Below are 16,739 nucleotides of genomic sequence, written 5' to 3' on the forward strand. Positions count from 1 at the left end.
GGGCAGAAATGGCTGCATGGGAAGCCTGGTCTGAGGGGGAGGACCAACAGATACCCCAGCTACTGGCAGTGATCAACAGCGCTGAGAACAGCAGCGATCCTCTCCGCCAGGGCTCCGAGGGCGGCAGGTCCCAGGGTGGTGGGAGCAGGACGGGCACCAGGCCGCAGGGCAGGGCTTTGCCTGCTCCTCCCTGTGAGGGAGAGGTTGTCAGCAGAAAGGGAGGGATAAAAGCAGCAGCCAGACGTGGGCTGGCAGCGCCGAGTCGCCTGGTTCCCAGGTCCTGTTGCAGGGCCCTTTCAAGAGGTCCTCTGGGAAACAGCACCTGTGTGTCCAGTCCTGTTTGATGAGAGCGTCTTCTCCTTGCAGCGATTCAACAGCCAACATGCTTGGACTCCCCGTCCTCCAGCCCAGCCCAGGAGCAAGGAGGTCAGGAAGAGGTGGAGGAAGGCTGAGAACCCTGCCCCAGCAGAGGAGTTGGGAGCAGCAGCCAAGCTGGAGAGACTCCAGCCTGAGTAAGTGTGTGCCGGCTCCGTTCCCGTCCTGGGGCACTCGAGTAGCTCTTGAGTGATGTCAGGACATGTCCAGGAGCCCGGTCCCTGAGTCCTGGGCTTGCCTCTGACACCCTTTGATTCCTCCTAAAGCGGGCATGACCTTGGTTACCGCCAAGGCCTAAAACTCATCACAGGTTGGAAGGGTGGGTGCACGTGGCACCGCATGGCTGCAGGGTCTGGATGAGGGGAGAGGCAGAAGGGGTGTCTGACAGAGGCTGAGGGATCCCTTTCTGCTGTGGAGGCACTCCCACCTTCCTGCCCTCTGCCCACCTCCCTGCCCCCTGCCCAGCCCAGCCCAGCTTCTCATGCTGGGCTGGCCCCAGGGCAGTGTCCGGAGCAGGCTGCTGCAGGGCTCTGGGCACTGCCACCACAGCCCCAGTCCCTCTGAAGGGCACGGCAGCTCCTGGGGGCACAGAGGGCTCAGCCCCACAGATGGGACATCCGAGGCACAAGCCAGCCCCTGGGAGGCCTGCAGCCCCTCCGTGCCATCCCTGGGGGTCTTCAGGCAGCTCCTCCTGCCCCAGGGCCAGGGCAGCCGGGCCTGAGCTGCTGCAGCCAGAAAGGGTTTGCTGGTCCCATTCCTTCCTCATCAGCTGAGATCAGGTCTCAGACAAAGAAGAGGCTGTAGCTGCATTTAGTTTGCTTAAATATGCTGAGAGCCTGGGGATAGCTGCTGCCGAGAGGCAAAACCCCTCTCTCAGCAGAAGGGATGAGGAACAAAGCCTTCATCCTGTTAGCCTGATCTCACAGTGATACCCAGGCACAAAGCTGCCAGGCTGGCACCATGACTGTGGCAGGGTGCCGCCCCGGCCAGCAACAAGCAGCATTTCAGGAGCATCCAGCCCTATTGCTTCTTGTGCAAGTGACTGGCCACCTTCCCGAGCCTGTCGGGCTTCTCGTGCATTCGACACCGCAAAGAAAAGGGAAGACAAGGCGGTGAGGCACAGGGAGCGAGCAAAGGCAGGGGCGGGCAGGGGCGGGCAGGGGCGCCCCGGGCACACGGGCCGGGTCCCCCCCTCAGGCCCCGAGACGCCCCCAGCCCGCCCACGACCCCTAAGATGGCGGCGCCCGCCCTGCCTGGTCAGGCGGTCGCACGGTTGCCATGGCAGCGAGCCCCAGGCAGCCGGCAGGGGGTGGGGCTCCCTTTGCCTGGCGGCTCTGGCAGCCAATCGGCGCCCGGCAACCGGTGCTGCTTCTTTCCTCTGCTCTCACTTCCGCGCTCTCCTCCTGGGCCTTGTGTTGGGTTGGGCCCGATTGCTCCTGGAGCTTGGGCACAGTGCTGCTGGGTGGCAGTCCTGTGACTGCAGGCGGGGACGAGCAAGGGATAAGTCTTTGCCACAGCATTTGCATCACGTGAAGGGAAGCTGCTCGGGATAGCACCTGAGGGCTTGGGTCTTCTTGCGCAGTTGCTGTCAAACACACTCACCAGAAAACAGACTCTAAATAGGGACCTTGTTTTGCTTGTTTCTACACGGGCTCAGGGTGATAAGGGACGTTTTTAGCCTAGAGCAGAGGAGGGTCTGAAGGGATCTCACCAATGCCTATAAATACGAGAAGAAGGTGGTTTTTCTCATATTTGTTTTTCCCCTTATATTTGTTGGTTTATTTCTTTGTCTTCTTTCTTATGAAGTTGTTACCCATCTGAACCCCCGAGTTCTCACACTTTTACCTTTTTCAATTCTCTCATTCATCCTGCTGTGAGGGGAGAGGGGAAAAAATGGCTGTGCGGTGCTTAGGTGCCTGGCAGGTTATACAGCATCAGTCCCTGTGTGTCTTCCCTTCCTCGTGCATGCTGTCTCCCACTGAATCCCACAGGAGCTGCAGAGTCATCTTTTGCCTGTGGACATCTTAATTCGGTACTGTCCCTGTGGGTGACTCCAGCTTGACTGATCTCTCCCTTTGTGAGGCTCCAGTCACTGCCTACCCTGGGCAAATGCTGTTCCCAGTTGAACCGGTTTGTGTGTGCTCAGCTGTATCCGTGTGTGCACGTTTGTGTGTGTGTACAAGACGGTGTGTTTATGTACACACATGGGCGTATTTGCTTGCTAGCGCAAGAGTGTTGGGTATTCTGGGGCAATTTCTCCTGGTTGCTGATGCAACAAGAAGCTGGGCTGGATCTTAGGGCTGAGGGACCTTTCTTGATGGCCTGAGGGGATGGTATATGGAGCATCAGGATGTTCTCAGTAGGCTCTCTTTTCCCATGGGGCTTGCAGAGGCTTCCAGCCATGCAGAGATCCAAGGATGTTGCAAGGATCCAAGGGCTTGCTCTTTCTGTGATCACAGCTTCACTCCAGTCCTTCAGGTGTACGTGAGCTGAGAAGCCTCGTCCGGTGGTGACTTTTGAGGTAAGGGCCAACAGATAGCTTGGGGGAAACTGTCTCAAGGATGCGTGCTGGCCCTAGGAACTGCAGGACAGAAGCAAACAGACACAGCTGCACAGGGTGAGAAGTAGACCCAGCTGGGTTGGGATCACTGCTGCCAAACCCTCTCACTGGGTTCCATGGTTGTGGCAGCTTCAGGCAGCTCCCCGTTAATTTCCTGGACGATGTCCTCTGCCCTGACGGTTGTGGGACAGTCACGGCTGTGTACCTCAGTGACTGTTCACCATTTCTGCTGTCATCAGACACCAACAGCTTACTCCTAAATCCTACCCTCGGTCTCTCACAGCTCACAAAATGAGCTTTTTCTTTGCCTTATCCGTGGAGCAACAGGCTTTTCGGGGAGCAGCTGCTCAGCCCTGGTCTTGGCACCAGCTTTGAAAGAAGAACCAAGTCTTCAAGAAGAGCACTGGGGAGATGCAATTTTATTAGGCAGACGCTATCACAGAGTTTACTCTGGCCTGCTGTTATACACATATTATAAAGCCTCGAGAGTAAACAGAACAGTTTCATTCCGCAGTAGGTGGCCGAAGAATAAAGAAACATATTTCTAAGAAATTAGTAAATGCAAATGATACTGAGGATAAAAACTTCAATAATGATAAACAAGGAGCAGGCCTGCAAGGGAAGTCATTTGTGTAGATCATTTAAATTTATCACTAATCAGAAATATCCATGCAATCACTTTCCTAACAGCACTCTTAAGCTCCTTGTTTCTCATGCTGTAGATGAGGGGGTTCAATGCCGGTGGCACAACTGAGTACAGAACTGCCACCACCAGGTCCAGAGATGGTGAGATGGAGGGGGACTTCAGGTAGGCAAATATGGTCATGCTGAGAAACAGGGAGGCCACGGCCAGGTGAGGGAGGCACGTGGAAAAGGCTTTGAGCTGTCCCTGCTCAGAGGGCATCCTCAGTACAGCCCTGAAAATCTGCACATAGGACAGCACGATGAAAACGAAACAGCCAGACGCTAAACAGAATCCAACCATAATTATCCAAACTTCCCTGAGGTAGGAGTTTGAGCAGGAGAGCTTGAGGATCTTTGGAACTTCACAGAAGAACTGGTCCACAGCATTGCCTTGGCAAAGTGTCAGAGAAAATGCATTAGCAGTGTGCAGCACAGCATGGAGAAAGCCACTGCCCCAGGCAGCTGCTGCCATCTGGGCACAAGCTCTGCTGCCCAGGAGGCTCCCGTAGTGCAGGGGCTTGCAGATGGCAACGTAGCGGTCGTAGGACATGACAGTGAGAAGATAACACTCTGCTGAAAACAAAAAGAAAAAGAAAAAGACCTGGGCAGCACATCCTGTGTAGGAAATGGCCCTGGTGTCCCAGAGGGAATTGACCACGGCTTTGGGGAGAGTGGTGGAGATGCAGCCCAGGTCGAGGAGGGCGAGGTCGAGGAGGAAGAAGTACATGGGGGTGTGGAGGCGGTGGTCGCAGGCTGCGGCGGTGAGGATGAGGCCGTTGCCCAGGAGGGCAGCCAGGTAGATGGCCAGGAAGAGCGCGAAGTGCAGGAGCTGCAGCTCCCGCGTGTCTGCGAATGGCAGGAGGAGGAACTCGCTGATGGAGCTGCTGTTGGACATCTGATGCCTGTTGGGTATGGAGATCTGTACATGTAGTAAAAGGCAATGAAAAGTTAGGACAGGTTTCTCTGAGTGAACCCTATGCCATTCCTTGTAGACCTCCCCCTGCCATACTCCAATGCTTTTTGTTTCTCTGCTGGAATCTTTCATTTAGCTCCATGACATGAGCTTCATTTTTAAGGTTCAGTGTGCGATGAGGAGCAGGGGCCTCTGCTGCTGGTCTCGCGAGGGAATCAGTCCTGACCCAGTGCAGGGAGTACACAGGAACATAGCAGGAGGGCAAGGTTTTATTTTCAGATTTTGTCAGATGAAATGAATGCCCAGCCTATCTGGGCAATATGTTTCAGTACCTCGCCTCCCTCTGAGTGAAGAATTTCCTCCTAATCTCTAATCTAAATCTCCCCGCTTTTAGTTTAAAAACATTCCCCTGATCCTGTCATGATTTGATTGATCAAAAAAATAGCTCTCCATATTTTTAGAAGACCCCTTTAAATGCGGAAAAGCTGCAGTGAGGTCACCCTGCTCAGCCCCAGCTCTCTCAGCCTTTCTTCGAAGGAGAGGTGCTCCAGCATGCTGATCATCTTCATGTCAGCATGTTAACATCTGCATTCCGCTGCTACATAATGTAGTTGGCAGAAAGGAGTTTTAGGGGCAATGTTTTATACACATTCTCTTCCCCCTCTTCATGCCCACACAGTGTTCTCTGAAGTCAGAAATCCTGAGCATTTCTGCTGCACTCACAGGGAATGGTTGTGAGACCTGAGAGGCAAAGGGATTCCCTGTGGCTCAGAGCAGAGTGAGGGAGCTGGCTGGACTTGTCCCCAGCTGCCTGAGCTTTTGTAGATGGAGGGCAATCACATTTATGTTACCCTGAAAAGAAGCCAGATGCTGCTGAGACCAGATGAATCCACTGCCAATCTGTCAATGCCCAGCCTTTCTCAAGGGACCTGAACAAGGTCTCAGCACCACACCTCTAGTCAAGGACTAGAGGGGACCCCAGGGTCCCGAGGGGGCCTCGGTACTCCATATCCGAGTACATTCTGGAAGAGCTGAAGCGGAGTAAGGTGGGCTGGTGTCCTGGGCCCTGCAGAGCAATCCCTGCTCGAGCACCATGGCAGTGCTCTGAGACTGCCCGGGGTGCCCGGAGCAGCTTCTTGGCCAGCTGGGAGAGAAACCAAGGCCAGATGTGCTCTGCCTCTCAGGTGTTTGGCACACCCTAGGGCTTCACTCTTCCCTGCGGCCTGAGTGGGGAGGGCGAGCAGAGAGATGGGGGAATATCCTGGCTCCGTGCCTAGGACAGTTGCTGGCAGTCAGTCCCAGGCCTAATCCGTGTGCTGGAAACCTCCGGGCGCTTCTCTAGCCAAGGGATGTTGGCAAATCCTGTGAGGGGGGTGACGAAAGAAACAGAGGATGCGGCTCTTTTGCAAAGCTTTCCAAAGTGCCCCACCTTGCCCCATTGTCCCTGAGGAGCGGGCAGGGCACAGAGCAGTGTCCCCCTGCTCTGACAGTCATCCCTTTTCCCGTCTCTCAAGAACTCCCTCCTCGGCCTTTCTGTCTTTTCTGTGTGCAGGGCGTTTGGGTTGCGGGACTCGGGACCTTTGGTGTTGTCCGAGAGCAGTTCCATGGCAAAGAAGAGCTGCTCTTGATTCAAAGACCTTTCTTCCAGCTGGACATCGATGAGTTGTGGCTGGAGGAGATCTACTGTCCCACTGAGATCCTCCCTGGTGAGAAGGCAGCAGCCCCCCTCTTCCTGCCCCATGTCCGCAACGGTTTGTTCTCCCTGCTCTTTGGAAAGGCCTGGGAGAAGTAGAGGATTGTCTCCGACGGTCAGGGTACAGCTTGAGTTCCCCCAAAAGAAACTGTGCCCCAGGAGCAGTTCGTCTGAGCGACCCTTTCTCTGGGAACTTGTTCTGAATGTTGCAAGCAACTTGGGCTTGCTGTGGCAGTGAGGATGTTGCTTCTCCTTGCAGATGGTGTCAAGATCGAGCCGCTGAACTGCGTGCAGCTATCGCGAGCCACCTCCTTCCCACTGCACGTGGTGAAGAACTGTGTGCAAGAGACCATCCTCTTGTACTGCTTCCTCCTGAGGAGCAAGGAGCACGTCCCCTTTGCCTTCAGGGACATTGGTGTTCTGACGTGCGAAGATGGTTTCCCGTGCATGAAGTTTTATCTGGACTGTGTCAAACGTCTGGAGAGCACTGCGGGCCTTGTTGCACTGCTCCACAGTGTAAGTTGGTGAGGTTTTGAGGGCTACTTCAGTTTCTTTGGGAATCCTAGTGAAGGGTGAGGAATCCGACCGCTGTTGGCCAGCCCGGACATGGCAGGCCAGTCAAATGCCCTTCCCCTCGCTTGCCCCCTTAGCTGCTTTCTCCGTTAACAAAGAGAGTTTCTTCTGAGCATCTGGGCGCTTGCCCCTGCAAAAAGCCTGGCAGTGTTACTGTACAGCCTCCATATTCTGCCATGCAGCTCCTCCAGAGCAGAACAAAGGTTCATGGAAGAGGCTTTGGAGGAGGGCTTTGGAGAGAAGGCTTTCTTTTGGCTTGGGAGACAGGTTTGCTTCCTGTCAATGAGAGCCGTGAGAAAACCGCCTCAGAAACCCTCCAGCAGGTCTGTGTCTCTTTGCAGAGAATGTGGCCGGCACATCTGACCGCCTTCAGTGGCGAGACCACCGCTCGTGGGATCCAGATGTTCCCAAGGTGAGTGCATTTCCTCCGCAGCCCTTGGCTGACCCAGCGGGAGGCTTCCTGGGAAAGTTTCTTTCAGGCATTTTTTTCAAACGCTATCCCAAACGTTGTGGCAGGCACAAGAGAGTGCTGAGGTAGGGAGATGGCATGACTGCCCTCCTTACCTGACGGCTTTCTCTGATGCTACTGGCTCCGCAGCGATAACCTGTTTTCCACCCATGAGCGCACCGTGTTTCAGGGCCACAGAGGAGAAGCTGAAGTAAAGCCCGGGTGGGCCATAATGGTGTCTCTCGGCTCCTGTCCTTGCGCAAGACACTGCTCCTCTCCTTCTTCCACCAAAAAGGGCCTGGATGCGGGCATCCCGAGCCTTCCTGAAGGCAGGTGGTGCCACAGCTTCGCGTTTGGCTCTCTCTGTCTCTGCTGAAGTGAACACAGCCAGTCCAATACGCCCGCTCGTTGTGGAACTGCCGTCTGCTGCAGAGGCTGACGCAGCTTGCGAGCTTGGACTGGAGACTGAATTCCCCTGGGCTCATGCAGCCTCCTCCTGGTGTCTGTTTGCAGTGTGCTCCCCCCGTGTCCGGGCAGCTCCCCCGGGACGAAGAAGGCAGACAGGCAGGAAACAGCTCCTCGAGCCAAGTCCACCACTGTTATAAATGACTGAGTCCCAAATAGGATTACAATCAAAGTTTACAATTTATTAAACGAATAGAGGCGAGCAAACAGCGCTGGGTGCGCCGGGAGTCTCTGCTCCACCAGGACGCACACCTGTTACGTAAGGCGGCTGGTTTTTATGCTCCTAGGCTAATACATATTCATTACTACTTCTAGAAGAGGCAGGGTTATTATAATTGGTTTCCCGAATCCAAAGTCCTCCCAGGTGCGCCTGCTTATCAGTCTCTGTTAGTCTCTTGGGGGCCGCTCAGACGGGGAGGCTCATATTCTTCCTCCTTATCTAGTGGTCTCTTGGCCGGCTGTCAGAAGTTACTGCACGTCCGTGCAGAGTCAGCAGGTTTTCTCTGAAGAAATCCCTTTGTTCTCTTATCACCTAAACCCAGGCCTCAATGTTAACCCTTCAAATCCCTTAGTGGCACGAATTGCTGGACCATTCCTTACAACCACCACTGCGCTCCCTGCTCCTGAAGCCTCCAGGAGAGCGCTGCAGGTACCTGCTCTGCCTTGCTGCAATGACCGTGCTGTTTGGGCCTGTGCAAAAGCCTCTTTGTGTGGAGCGATCCCGAGCAGGTCCCTTGGGATGCGTTCATTTCCACGTTTGTTACCTCCTTCATCTCTTCCTCAGGAGACAGAAGGTGGCGTCCCGCACACCTTCCCTGCCTCTTACTGCCTCCCGTGTTGCCATGAGCCACTTCATTTTGACCAGGGGCCATGGAAAAGGAACAAGGCCTTTCTGGGTCATTGATGGCAGAGGGCTTTGGTCACCGCGGGCTGTTCAGCTGTGTTTGTCACGAGTTGAGGAGCCTGGCCTAGCTTCAGGGCCCCTCATCCTGGAGGGTCGAAGCACTGCTGACAGACCGGCTGAGGCGAGGGGGCAGGAGTGCGGGTTAGGCCTGAGGGACAGCTGAGACCAATCCTGTCTGCTGTTGTGTTTTTGTTTTGTTTTTTTTTCCTCCAGGAGGTCTGGAACCTGTCTTCACAGTGGGACCAAACAGACAGCTCATGGCCCACGTACCGAAAGCTACAAGAGCAAGCCCGGGCAGAAATGGCTGCATGGGAAGCCTGGTCTGAGGGGGAGGACCAACAGATACCCCAGCTACTGGCAGTGATCAACAGCGCTGAGAACAGCAGCGATCCTCTCCGCCAGGGCTCCGAGGGCGGCAGGTCCCAGGGTGGTGGGAGCAGGACGGGCACCAGGCCGCAGGGCAGGGCTTTGCCTGCTCCTCCCTGTGAGGGAGAGGTTGTCAGCAGAAAGGGAGGGATAAAAGCAGCAGCCAGACGTGGGCTGGCAGCGCCGAGTCGCCTGGTTCCCAGGTCCTGTTGCAGGGCCCTTTCAAGAGGTCCTCTGGGAAACAGCACCTGTGTGTCCAGTCCTGTTTGATGAGAGCGTCTTCTCCTTGCAGCGATTCAACAGCCAACATGCTTGGACTCCCCGTCCTCCAGCCCAGCCCAGGAGCAAGGAGGTCAGGAAGAGGTGGAGGAAGGCTGAGAACCCTGCCCCAGCAGAGGAGTTGGGAGCAGCAGCCAAGCTGGAGAGACTCCAGCCTGAGTAAGTGTGTGCCGGCTCCGTTCCCGTCCTGGGGCACTCGAGTAGCTCTTGAGTGATGTCAGGACATGTCCAGGAGCCCGGTCCCTGAGTCCTGGGCTTGCCTCTGACACCCTTTGATTCCTCCTAAAGCGGGCATGACCTTGGTTACCGCCAAGGCCTAAAACTCATCACAGGTTGGAAGGGTGGGTGCACGTGGCACCGCATGGCTGCAGGGTCTGGATGAGGGGAGAGGCAGAAGGGGTGTCTGACAGAGGCTGAGGGATCCCTTTCTGCTGTGGAGGCACTCCCACCTTCCTGCCCTCTGCCCACCTCCCTGCCCCCTGCCCAGCCCAGCCCAGCTTCTCATGCTGGGCTGGCCCCAGGGCAGTGTCCGGAGCAGGCTGCTGCAGGGCTCTGGGCACTGCCACCACAGCCCCAGTCCCTCTGAAGGGCACGGCAGCTCCTGGGGGCACAGAGGGCTCAGCCCCACAGATGGGACATCCGAGGCACAAGCCAGCCCCTGGGAGGCCTGCAGCCCCTCCGTGCCATCCCTGGGGGTCTTCAGGCAGCTCCTCCTGCCCCAGGGCCAGGGCAGCCGGGCCTGAGCTGCTGCAGCCAGAAAGGGTTTGCTGGTCCCATTCCTTCCTCATCAGCTGAGATCAGGTCTCAGACAAAGAAGAGGCTGTAGCTGCATTTAGTTTGCTTAAATATGCTGAGAGCCTGGGGATAGCTGCTGCCGAGAGGCAAAACCCCTCTCTCAGCAGAAGGGATGAGGAACAAAGCCTTCATCCTGTTAGCCTGATCTCACAGTGATACCCAGGCACAAAGCTGCCAGGCTGGCACCATGACTGTGGCAGGGTGCCGCCCCGGCCAGCAACAAGCAGCATTTCAGGAGCATCCAGCCCTATTGCTTCTTGTGCAAGTGACTGGCCGCCTTCCCGAGCCTGTCGGGCTTCTCGTGCATTCGACACCGCAAAGAAAAGGGAAGACAAGGCGGTGAGGCACAGGGAGCGAGCAAAGGCAGGGGCGGGCAGGGGCGCCCCGGGCACACGGGCCGGGTCCCCCCCTCAGGCCCCGAGACGCCCCCAGCCCGCCCACGACCCCTAAGATGGCGGCGCCCGCCCTGCCTGGTCAGGCGGTCGCACGGTTGCCATGGCAGCGAGCCCCAGGCAGCCGGCAGGGGGTGGGGCTCCCTTTGCCTGGCGGCTCTGGCAGCCAATCGGCGCCCGGCAACCGGTGCTGCTTCTTTCCTCTGCTCTCACTTCCGCGCTCTCCTCCTGGGCCTTGTGTTGGGTTGGGCCCGATTGCTCCTGGAGCTTGGGCACAGTGCTGCTGGGTGGCAGTCCTGTGACTGCAGGCGGGGACGAGCAAGGGATAAGTCTTTGCCACAGCATTTGCATCACGTGAAGGGAAGCTGCTCGGGATAGCACCTGAGGGCTTGGGTCTTCTTGCGCAGTTGCTGTCAAACACACTCACCAGAAAACAGACTCTAAATAGGGACCTTGTTTTGCTTGTTTCTACACGGGCTCAGGGTGATAAGGGACGTTTTTAGCCTAGAGCAGAGGAGGGTCTGAAGGGATCTCACCAATGCCTATAAATACGAGAAGAAGGTGGTTTTTCTCGTATTTGTTTTTCCCCTTATATTTGTTGGTTTATTTCTTTGTCTTCTTTCTTATGAAGTTGTTACCCATCTGAACCCCCGAGTTCTCACACTTTTACCTTTTTCAATTCTCTCATTCATCCTGCTGTGAGGGGAGAGGGGAAAAAATGGCTGTGCGGTGCTTAGGTGCCTGGCAGGTTATACAGCATCAGTCCCTGTGTGTCTTCCCTTCCTCGTGCATGCTGTCTCCCACTGAATCCCACAGGAGCTGCAGAGTCATCTTTTGCCTGTGGACATCTTAATTCGGTACTGTCCCTGTGGGTGACTCCAGCTTGACTGATCTCTCCCTTTGTGAGGCTCCAGTCACTGCCTACCCTGGGCAAATGCTGTTCCCAGTTGAACCGGTTTGTGTGTGCTCAGCTGTATCCGTGTGTGCACGTTTGTGTGTGTGTACAAGACGGTGTGTTTATGTACACACATGGGCGTATTTGCTTGCTAGCGCAAGAGTGTTGGGTATTCTGGGGCAATTTCTCCTGGTTGCTGATGCAACAAGAAGCTGGGCTGGATCTTAGGGCTGAGGGACCTTTCTTGATGGCCTGAGGGGATGGTATATGGAGCATCAGGATGTTCTCAGTAGGCTCTCTTTTCCCATGGGGCTTGCAGAGGCTTCCAGCCATGCAGAGATCCAAGGATGTTGCAAGGATCCAAGGGCTTGCTCTTTCTGTGATCACAGCTTCACTCCAGTCCTTCAGGTGTACGTGAGCTGAGAAGCCTCGTCCGGTGGTGACTTTTGAGGTAAGGGCCAACAGATAGCTTGGGGGAAACTGTCTCAAGGATGCGTGCTGGCCCTAGGAACTGCAGGACAGAAGCAAACAGACACAGCTGCACAGGGTGAGAAGTAGACCCAGCTGGGTTGGGATCACTGCTGCCAAACCCTCTCACTGGGTTCCATGGTTGTGGCAGCTTCAGGCAGCTCCCCGTTAATTTCCTGGACGATGTCCTCTGCCCTGACGGTTGTGGGACAGTCACGGCTGTGTACCTCAGTGACTGTTCACCATTTCTGCTGTCATCAGACACCAACAGCTTACTCCTAAATCCTACCCTCGGTCTCTCACAGCTCACAAAATGAGCTTTTTCTTTGCCTTATCCGTGGAGCAACAGGCTTTTCGGGGAGCAGCTGCTCAGCCCTGGTCTTGGCACCAGCTTTGAAAGAAGAACCAAGTCTTCAAGAAGAGCACTGGGGAGATGCAATTTTATTAGGCAGACGCTATCACAGAGTTTACTCTGGCCTGCTGTTATACACATATTATAAAGCCTCGAGAGTAAACAGAACAGTTTCATTCCGCAGTAGGTGGCCGAAGAATAAAGAAACATATTTCTAAGAAATTAGTAAATGCAAATGATACTGAGGATAAAAACTTCAATAATGATAAACAAGGAGCAGGCCTGCAAGGGAAGTCATTTGTGTAGATCATTTAAATTTATCACTAATCAGAAATATCCATGCAATCACTTTCCTAACAGCACTCTTAAGCTCCTTGTTTCTCATGCTGTAGATGAGGGGGTTCAATGCCGGTGGCACAACTGAGTACAGAACTGCCACCACCAGGTCCAGAGATGGTGAGATGGAGGGGGACTTCAGGTAGGCAAATATGGTCATGCTGAGAAACAGGGAGGCCACGGCCAGGTGAGGGAGGCACGTGGAAAAGGCTTTGAGCTGTCCCTGCTCAGAGGGCATCCTCAGTACAGCCCTGAAAATCTGCACATAGGACAGCACGATGAAAACGAAACAGCCAGACGCTAAACAGAATCCAACCATAATTATCCAAACTTCCCTGAGGTAGGAGTTTGAGCAGGAGAGCTTGAGGATCTTTGGAACTTCACAGAAGAACTGGTCCACAGCATTGCCTTGGCAAAGTGTCAGAGAAAATGCATTAGCAGTGTGCAGCACAGCATGGAGAAAGCCACTGCCCCAGGCAGCTGCTGCCATCTGGGCACAAGCTCTGCTGCCCAGGAGGCTCCCGTAGTGCAGGGGCTTGCAGATGGCAACGTAGCGGTCGTAGGACATGACAGTGAGAAGATAACACTCTGCTGAAAACAAAAAGAAAAAGAAAAAGACCTGGGCAGCACATCCTGTGTAGGAAATGGCCCTGGTGTCCCAGAGGGAATTGACCACGGCTTTGGGGAGAGTGGTGGAGATGCAGCCCAGGTCGAGGAGGGCGAGGTCGAGGAGGAAGAAGTACATGGGGGTGTGGAGGCGGTGGTCGCAGGCTGCGGCGGTGAGGATGAGGCCGTTGCCCAGGAGGGCAGCCAGGTAGATGGCCAGGAAGAGCGCGAAGTGCAGGAGCTGCAGCTCCCGCGTGTCTGCGAATGGCAGGAGGAGGAACTCGCTGATGGAGCTGCTGTTGGACATCTGATGCCTGTTGGGTATGGAGATCTGTACATGTAGTAAAAGGCAATGAAAAGTTAGGACAGGTTTCTCTGAGTGAACCCTATGCCATTCCTTGTAGACCTCCCCCTGCCATACTCCAATGCTTTTTGTTTCTCTGCTGGAATCTTTCATTTAGCTCCATGACATGAGCTTCATTTTTAAGGTTCAGTGTGCGATGAGGAGCAGGGGCCTCTGCTGCTGGTCTCGCGAGGGAATCAGTCCTGACCCAGTGCAGGGAGTACACAGGAACATAGCAGGAGGGCAAGGTTTTATTTTCAGATTTTGTCAGATGAAATGAATGCCCAGCCTATCTGGGCAATATGTTTCAGTACCTCGCCTCCCTCTGAGTGAAGAATTTCCTCCTAATCTCTAATCTAAATCTCCCCGCTTTTAGTTTAAAAACATTCCCCTGATCCTGTCATGATTTGATTGATCAAAAAAATAGCTCTCCATATTTTTAGAAGACCCCTTTAAATGCGGAAAAGCTGCAGTGAGGTCACCCTGCTCAGCCCCAGCTCTCTCAGCCTTTCTTCGAAGGAGAGGTGCTCCAGCATGCTGATCATCTTCATGTCAGCATGTTAACATCTGCATTCCGCTGCTACATAATGTAGTTGGCAGAAAGGAGTTTTAGGGGCAATGTTTTATACACATTCTCTTCCCCCTCTTCATGCCCACACAGTGTTCTCTGAAGTCAGAAATCCTGAGCATTTCTGCTGCACTCACAGGGAATGGTTGTGAGACCTGAGAGGCAAAGGGATTCCCTGTGGCTCAGAGCAGAGTGAGGGAGCTGGCTGGACTTGTCCCCAGCTGCCTGAGCTTTTGTAGATGGAGGGCAATCACATTTATGTTACCCTGAAAAGAAGCCAGATGCTGCTGAGACCAGATGAATCCACTGCCAATCTGTCAATGCCCAGCCTTTCTCAAGGGACCTGAACAAGGTCTCAGCACCACACCTCTAGTCAAGGACTAGAGGGGACCCCAGGGTCCCGAGGGGGCCTCGGTACTCCGTATCCGAGTACATTCTGGAAGAGCTGAAGCGGAGTAAGGTGGGCTGGTGTCCTGGGCCCTGCAGAGCAATCCCTGCTCGAGCACCATGGCAGTGCTCTGAGACTGCCCGGGGTGCCCGGAGCAGCTTCTTGGCCAGCTGGGAGAGAAACCAAGGCCAGATGTGCTCTGCCTCTCAGGTGTTTGGCACACCCTAGGGCTTCACTCTTCCCTGCGGCCTGAGTGGGGAGGGCGAGCAGAGAGATGGGGGAATATCCTGGCTCCGTGCCTAGGACAGTTGCTGGCAGTCAGTCCCAGGCCTAATCCGTGTGCTGGAAACCTCCGGGCGCTTCTCTAGCCAAGGGATGTTGGCAAATCCTGTGAGGGGGGTGACGAAAGAAACAGAGGATGCGGCTCTTTTGCAAAGCTTTCCAAAGTGCCCCACCTTGCCCCATTGTCCCTGAGGAGCGGGCAGGGCACAGAGCAGTGTCCCCCTGCTCTGACAGTCATCCCTTTTCCCGTCTCTCAAGAACTCCCTCCTCGGCCTTTCTGTCTTTTCTGTGTGCAGGGCGTTTGGGTTGCGGGACTCGGGACCTTTGGTGTTGTCCGAGAGCAGTTCCATGGCAAAGAAGAGCTGCTCTTGATTCGAAGACCTTTCTTCCAGCTGGACATCGATGAGTTGTGGCTGGAGGAGATCTACTGTCCCACTGAGATCCTCCCTGGTGAGAAGGCAGCAGCCCCCCTCTTCCTGCCCCATGTCCGCAACGGTTTGTTCTCCCTGCTCTTTGGAAAGGCCTGGGAGAAGTAGAGGATTGTCTCCGACGGTCAGGGTACAGCTTGAGTTCCCCCAAAAGAAACTGTGCCCCAGGAGCAGTTCGTCTGAGCGACCCTTTCTCTGGGAACTTGTTCTGAATGTTGCAAGCAACTTGGGCTTGCTGTGGCAGTGAGGATGTTGCTTCTCCTTGCAGATGGTGTCAAGATCGAGCCGCTGAACTGCGTGCAGCTATCGCGAGCCACCTCCTTCCCACTGCACGTGGTGAAGAACTGTGTGCAAGAGACCATCCTCTTGTACTGCTTCCTCCTGAGGAGCAAGGAGCACGTCCCCTTTGCCTTCAGGGACATTGGTGTTCTGACGTGCGAAGATGGTTTCCCGTGCATGAAGTTTTATCTGGACTGTGTCAAACGTCTGGAGAGCACTGCGGGCCTTGTTGCACTGCTCCACAGTGTAAGTTGGTGAGGTTTTGAGGGCTACTTCAGTTTCTTTGGGAATCCTAGTGAAGGGTGAGGAATCCGACCGCTGTTGGCCAGCCCGGACATGGCAGGCCAGTCAAATGCCCTTCCCCTCGCTTGCCCCCTTAGCTGCTTTCTCCGTTAACAAAGAGAGTTTCTTCTGAGCATCTGGGCGCTTGCCCCTGCAAAAAGCCTGGCAGTGTTACTGTACAGCCTCCATATTCTGCCATGCAGCTCCTCCAGAGCAGAACAAAGGTTCATGGAAGAGGCTTTGGAGGAGGGCTTTGGAGAGAAGGCTTTCTTTTGGCTTGGGAGACAGGTTTGCTTCCTGTCAATGAGAGCCGTGAGAAAACCGCCTCAGAAACCCTCCAGCAGGTCTGTGTCTCTTTGCAGAGAATGTGGCCGGCACATCTGACCGCCTTCAGTGGCGAGACCACCGCTCGTGGGATCCAGATGTTCCCAAGGTGAGTGCATTTCCTCCGCAGCCCTTGGCTGACCCAGCGGGAGGCTTCCTGGGAAAGTTTCTTTCAGGCATTTTTTTCAAACGCTATCCCAAACGTTGTGGCAGGCACAAGAGAGTGCTGAGGTAGGGAGATGGCATGACTGCCCTCCTTACCTGACGGCTTTCTCTGATGCTACTGGCTCCGCAGCGATAACCTGTTTTCCACCCATGAGCGCACCGTGTTTCAGGGCCACAGAGGAGAAGCTGAAGTAAAGCCCGGGTGGGCCATAATGGTGTCTCTCGGCTCCTGTCCTTGCGCAAGACACTGCTCCTCTCCTTCTTCCACCAAAAAGGGCCTGGATGCGGGCATCCCGAGCCTTCCTGAAGGCAGGTGGTGCCACAGCTTCGCGTTTGGCTCTCTCTGTCTCTGCTGAAGTGAACACAGCCAGTCCAATACGCCCGCTCGTTGTGGAACTGCCGTCTGCTGCAGAGGCTGACGCAGCTTGCGAGCTTGGACTGGAGACTGAATTCCCCTGGGCTCATGCAGCCTCCTCCTGGTGTCTGTTTGCAGTGTGCTCCCCCCGTGTCCGGGCAGCTCCCCCGGGACGAAGAAGGCAGACAGGCAGGAAACAGCTCCTCGAGCCAAGTCCACCA

At 55.1% G+C, this 16,739-nt stretch overlaps 2 protein-coding genes across 2 annotated transcripts in view; one reads left to right on the forward strand and one right to left on the reverse strand.

The window, feature by feature from the left end:
* The window catches only part of LOC310890865 (uncharacterized protein), a 105,788-nt gene that overhangs the window by 12,658 nt on the left and 76,391 nt on the right, over positions 1–16,739 (forward strand). The window lies entirely within an intron of this gene.
* On the reverse strand, positions 12,470–13,411 carry LOC310890875 (olfactory receptor 14C36-like; the record flags this gene model as incomplete). The annotated part of the gene is made up of 1 exon (XM_083853185.1): positions 12,470–13,411. The coding sequence occupies one exon, from the start codon at positions 13,409–13,411 to the stop codon at positions 12,470–12,472; it is 942 nt and encodes a 313-aa protein (XP_083709311.1).

This window comes from Anser anser (assembly GCF_964211835.1).
Source record: "Anser anser genome assembly, contig: HAP1_SCAFFOLD_124, whole genome shotgun sequence".
Lineage (NCBI taxonomy): Eukaryota > Metazoa > Chordata > Aves > Anseriformes > Anatidae > Anser > Anser anser.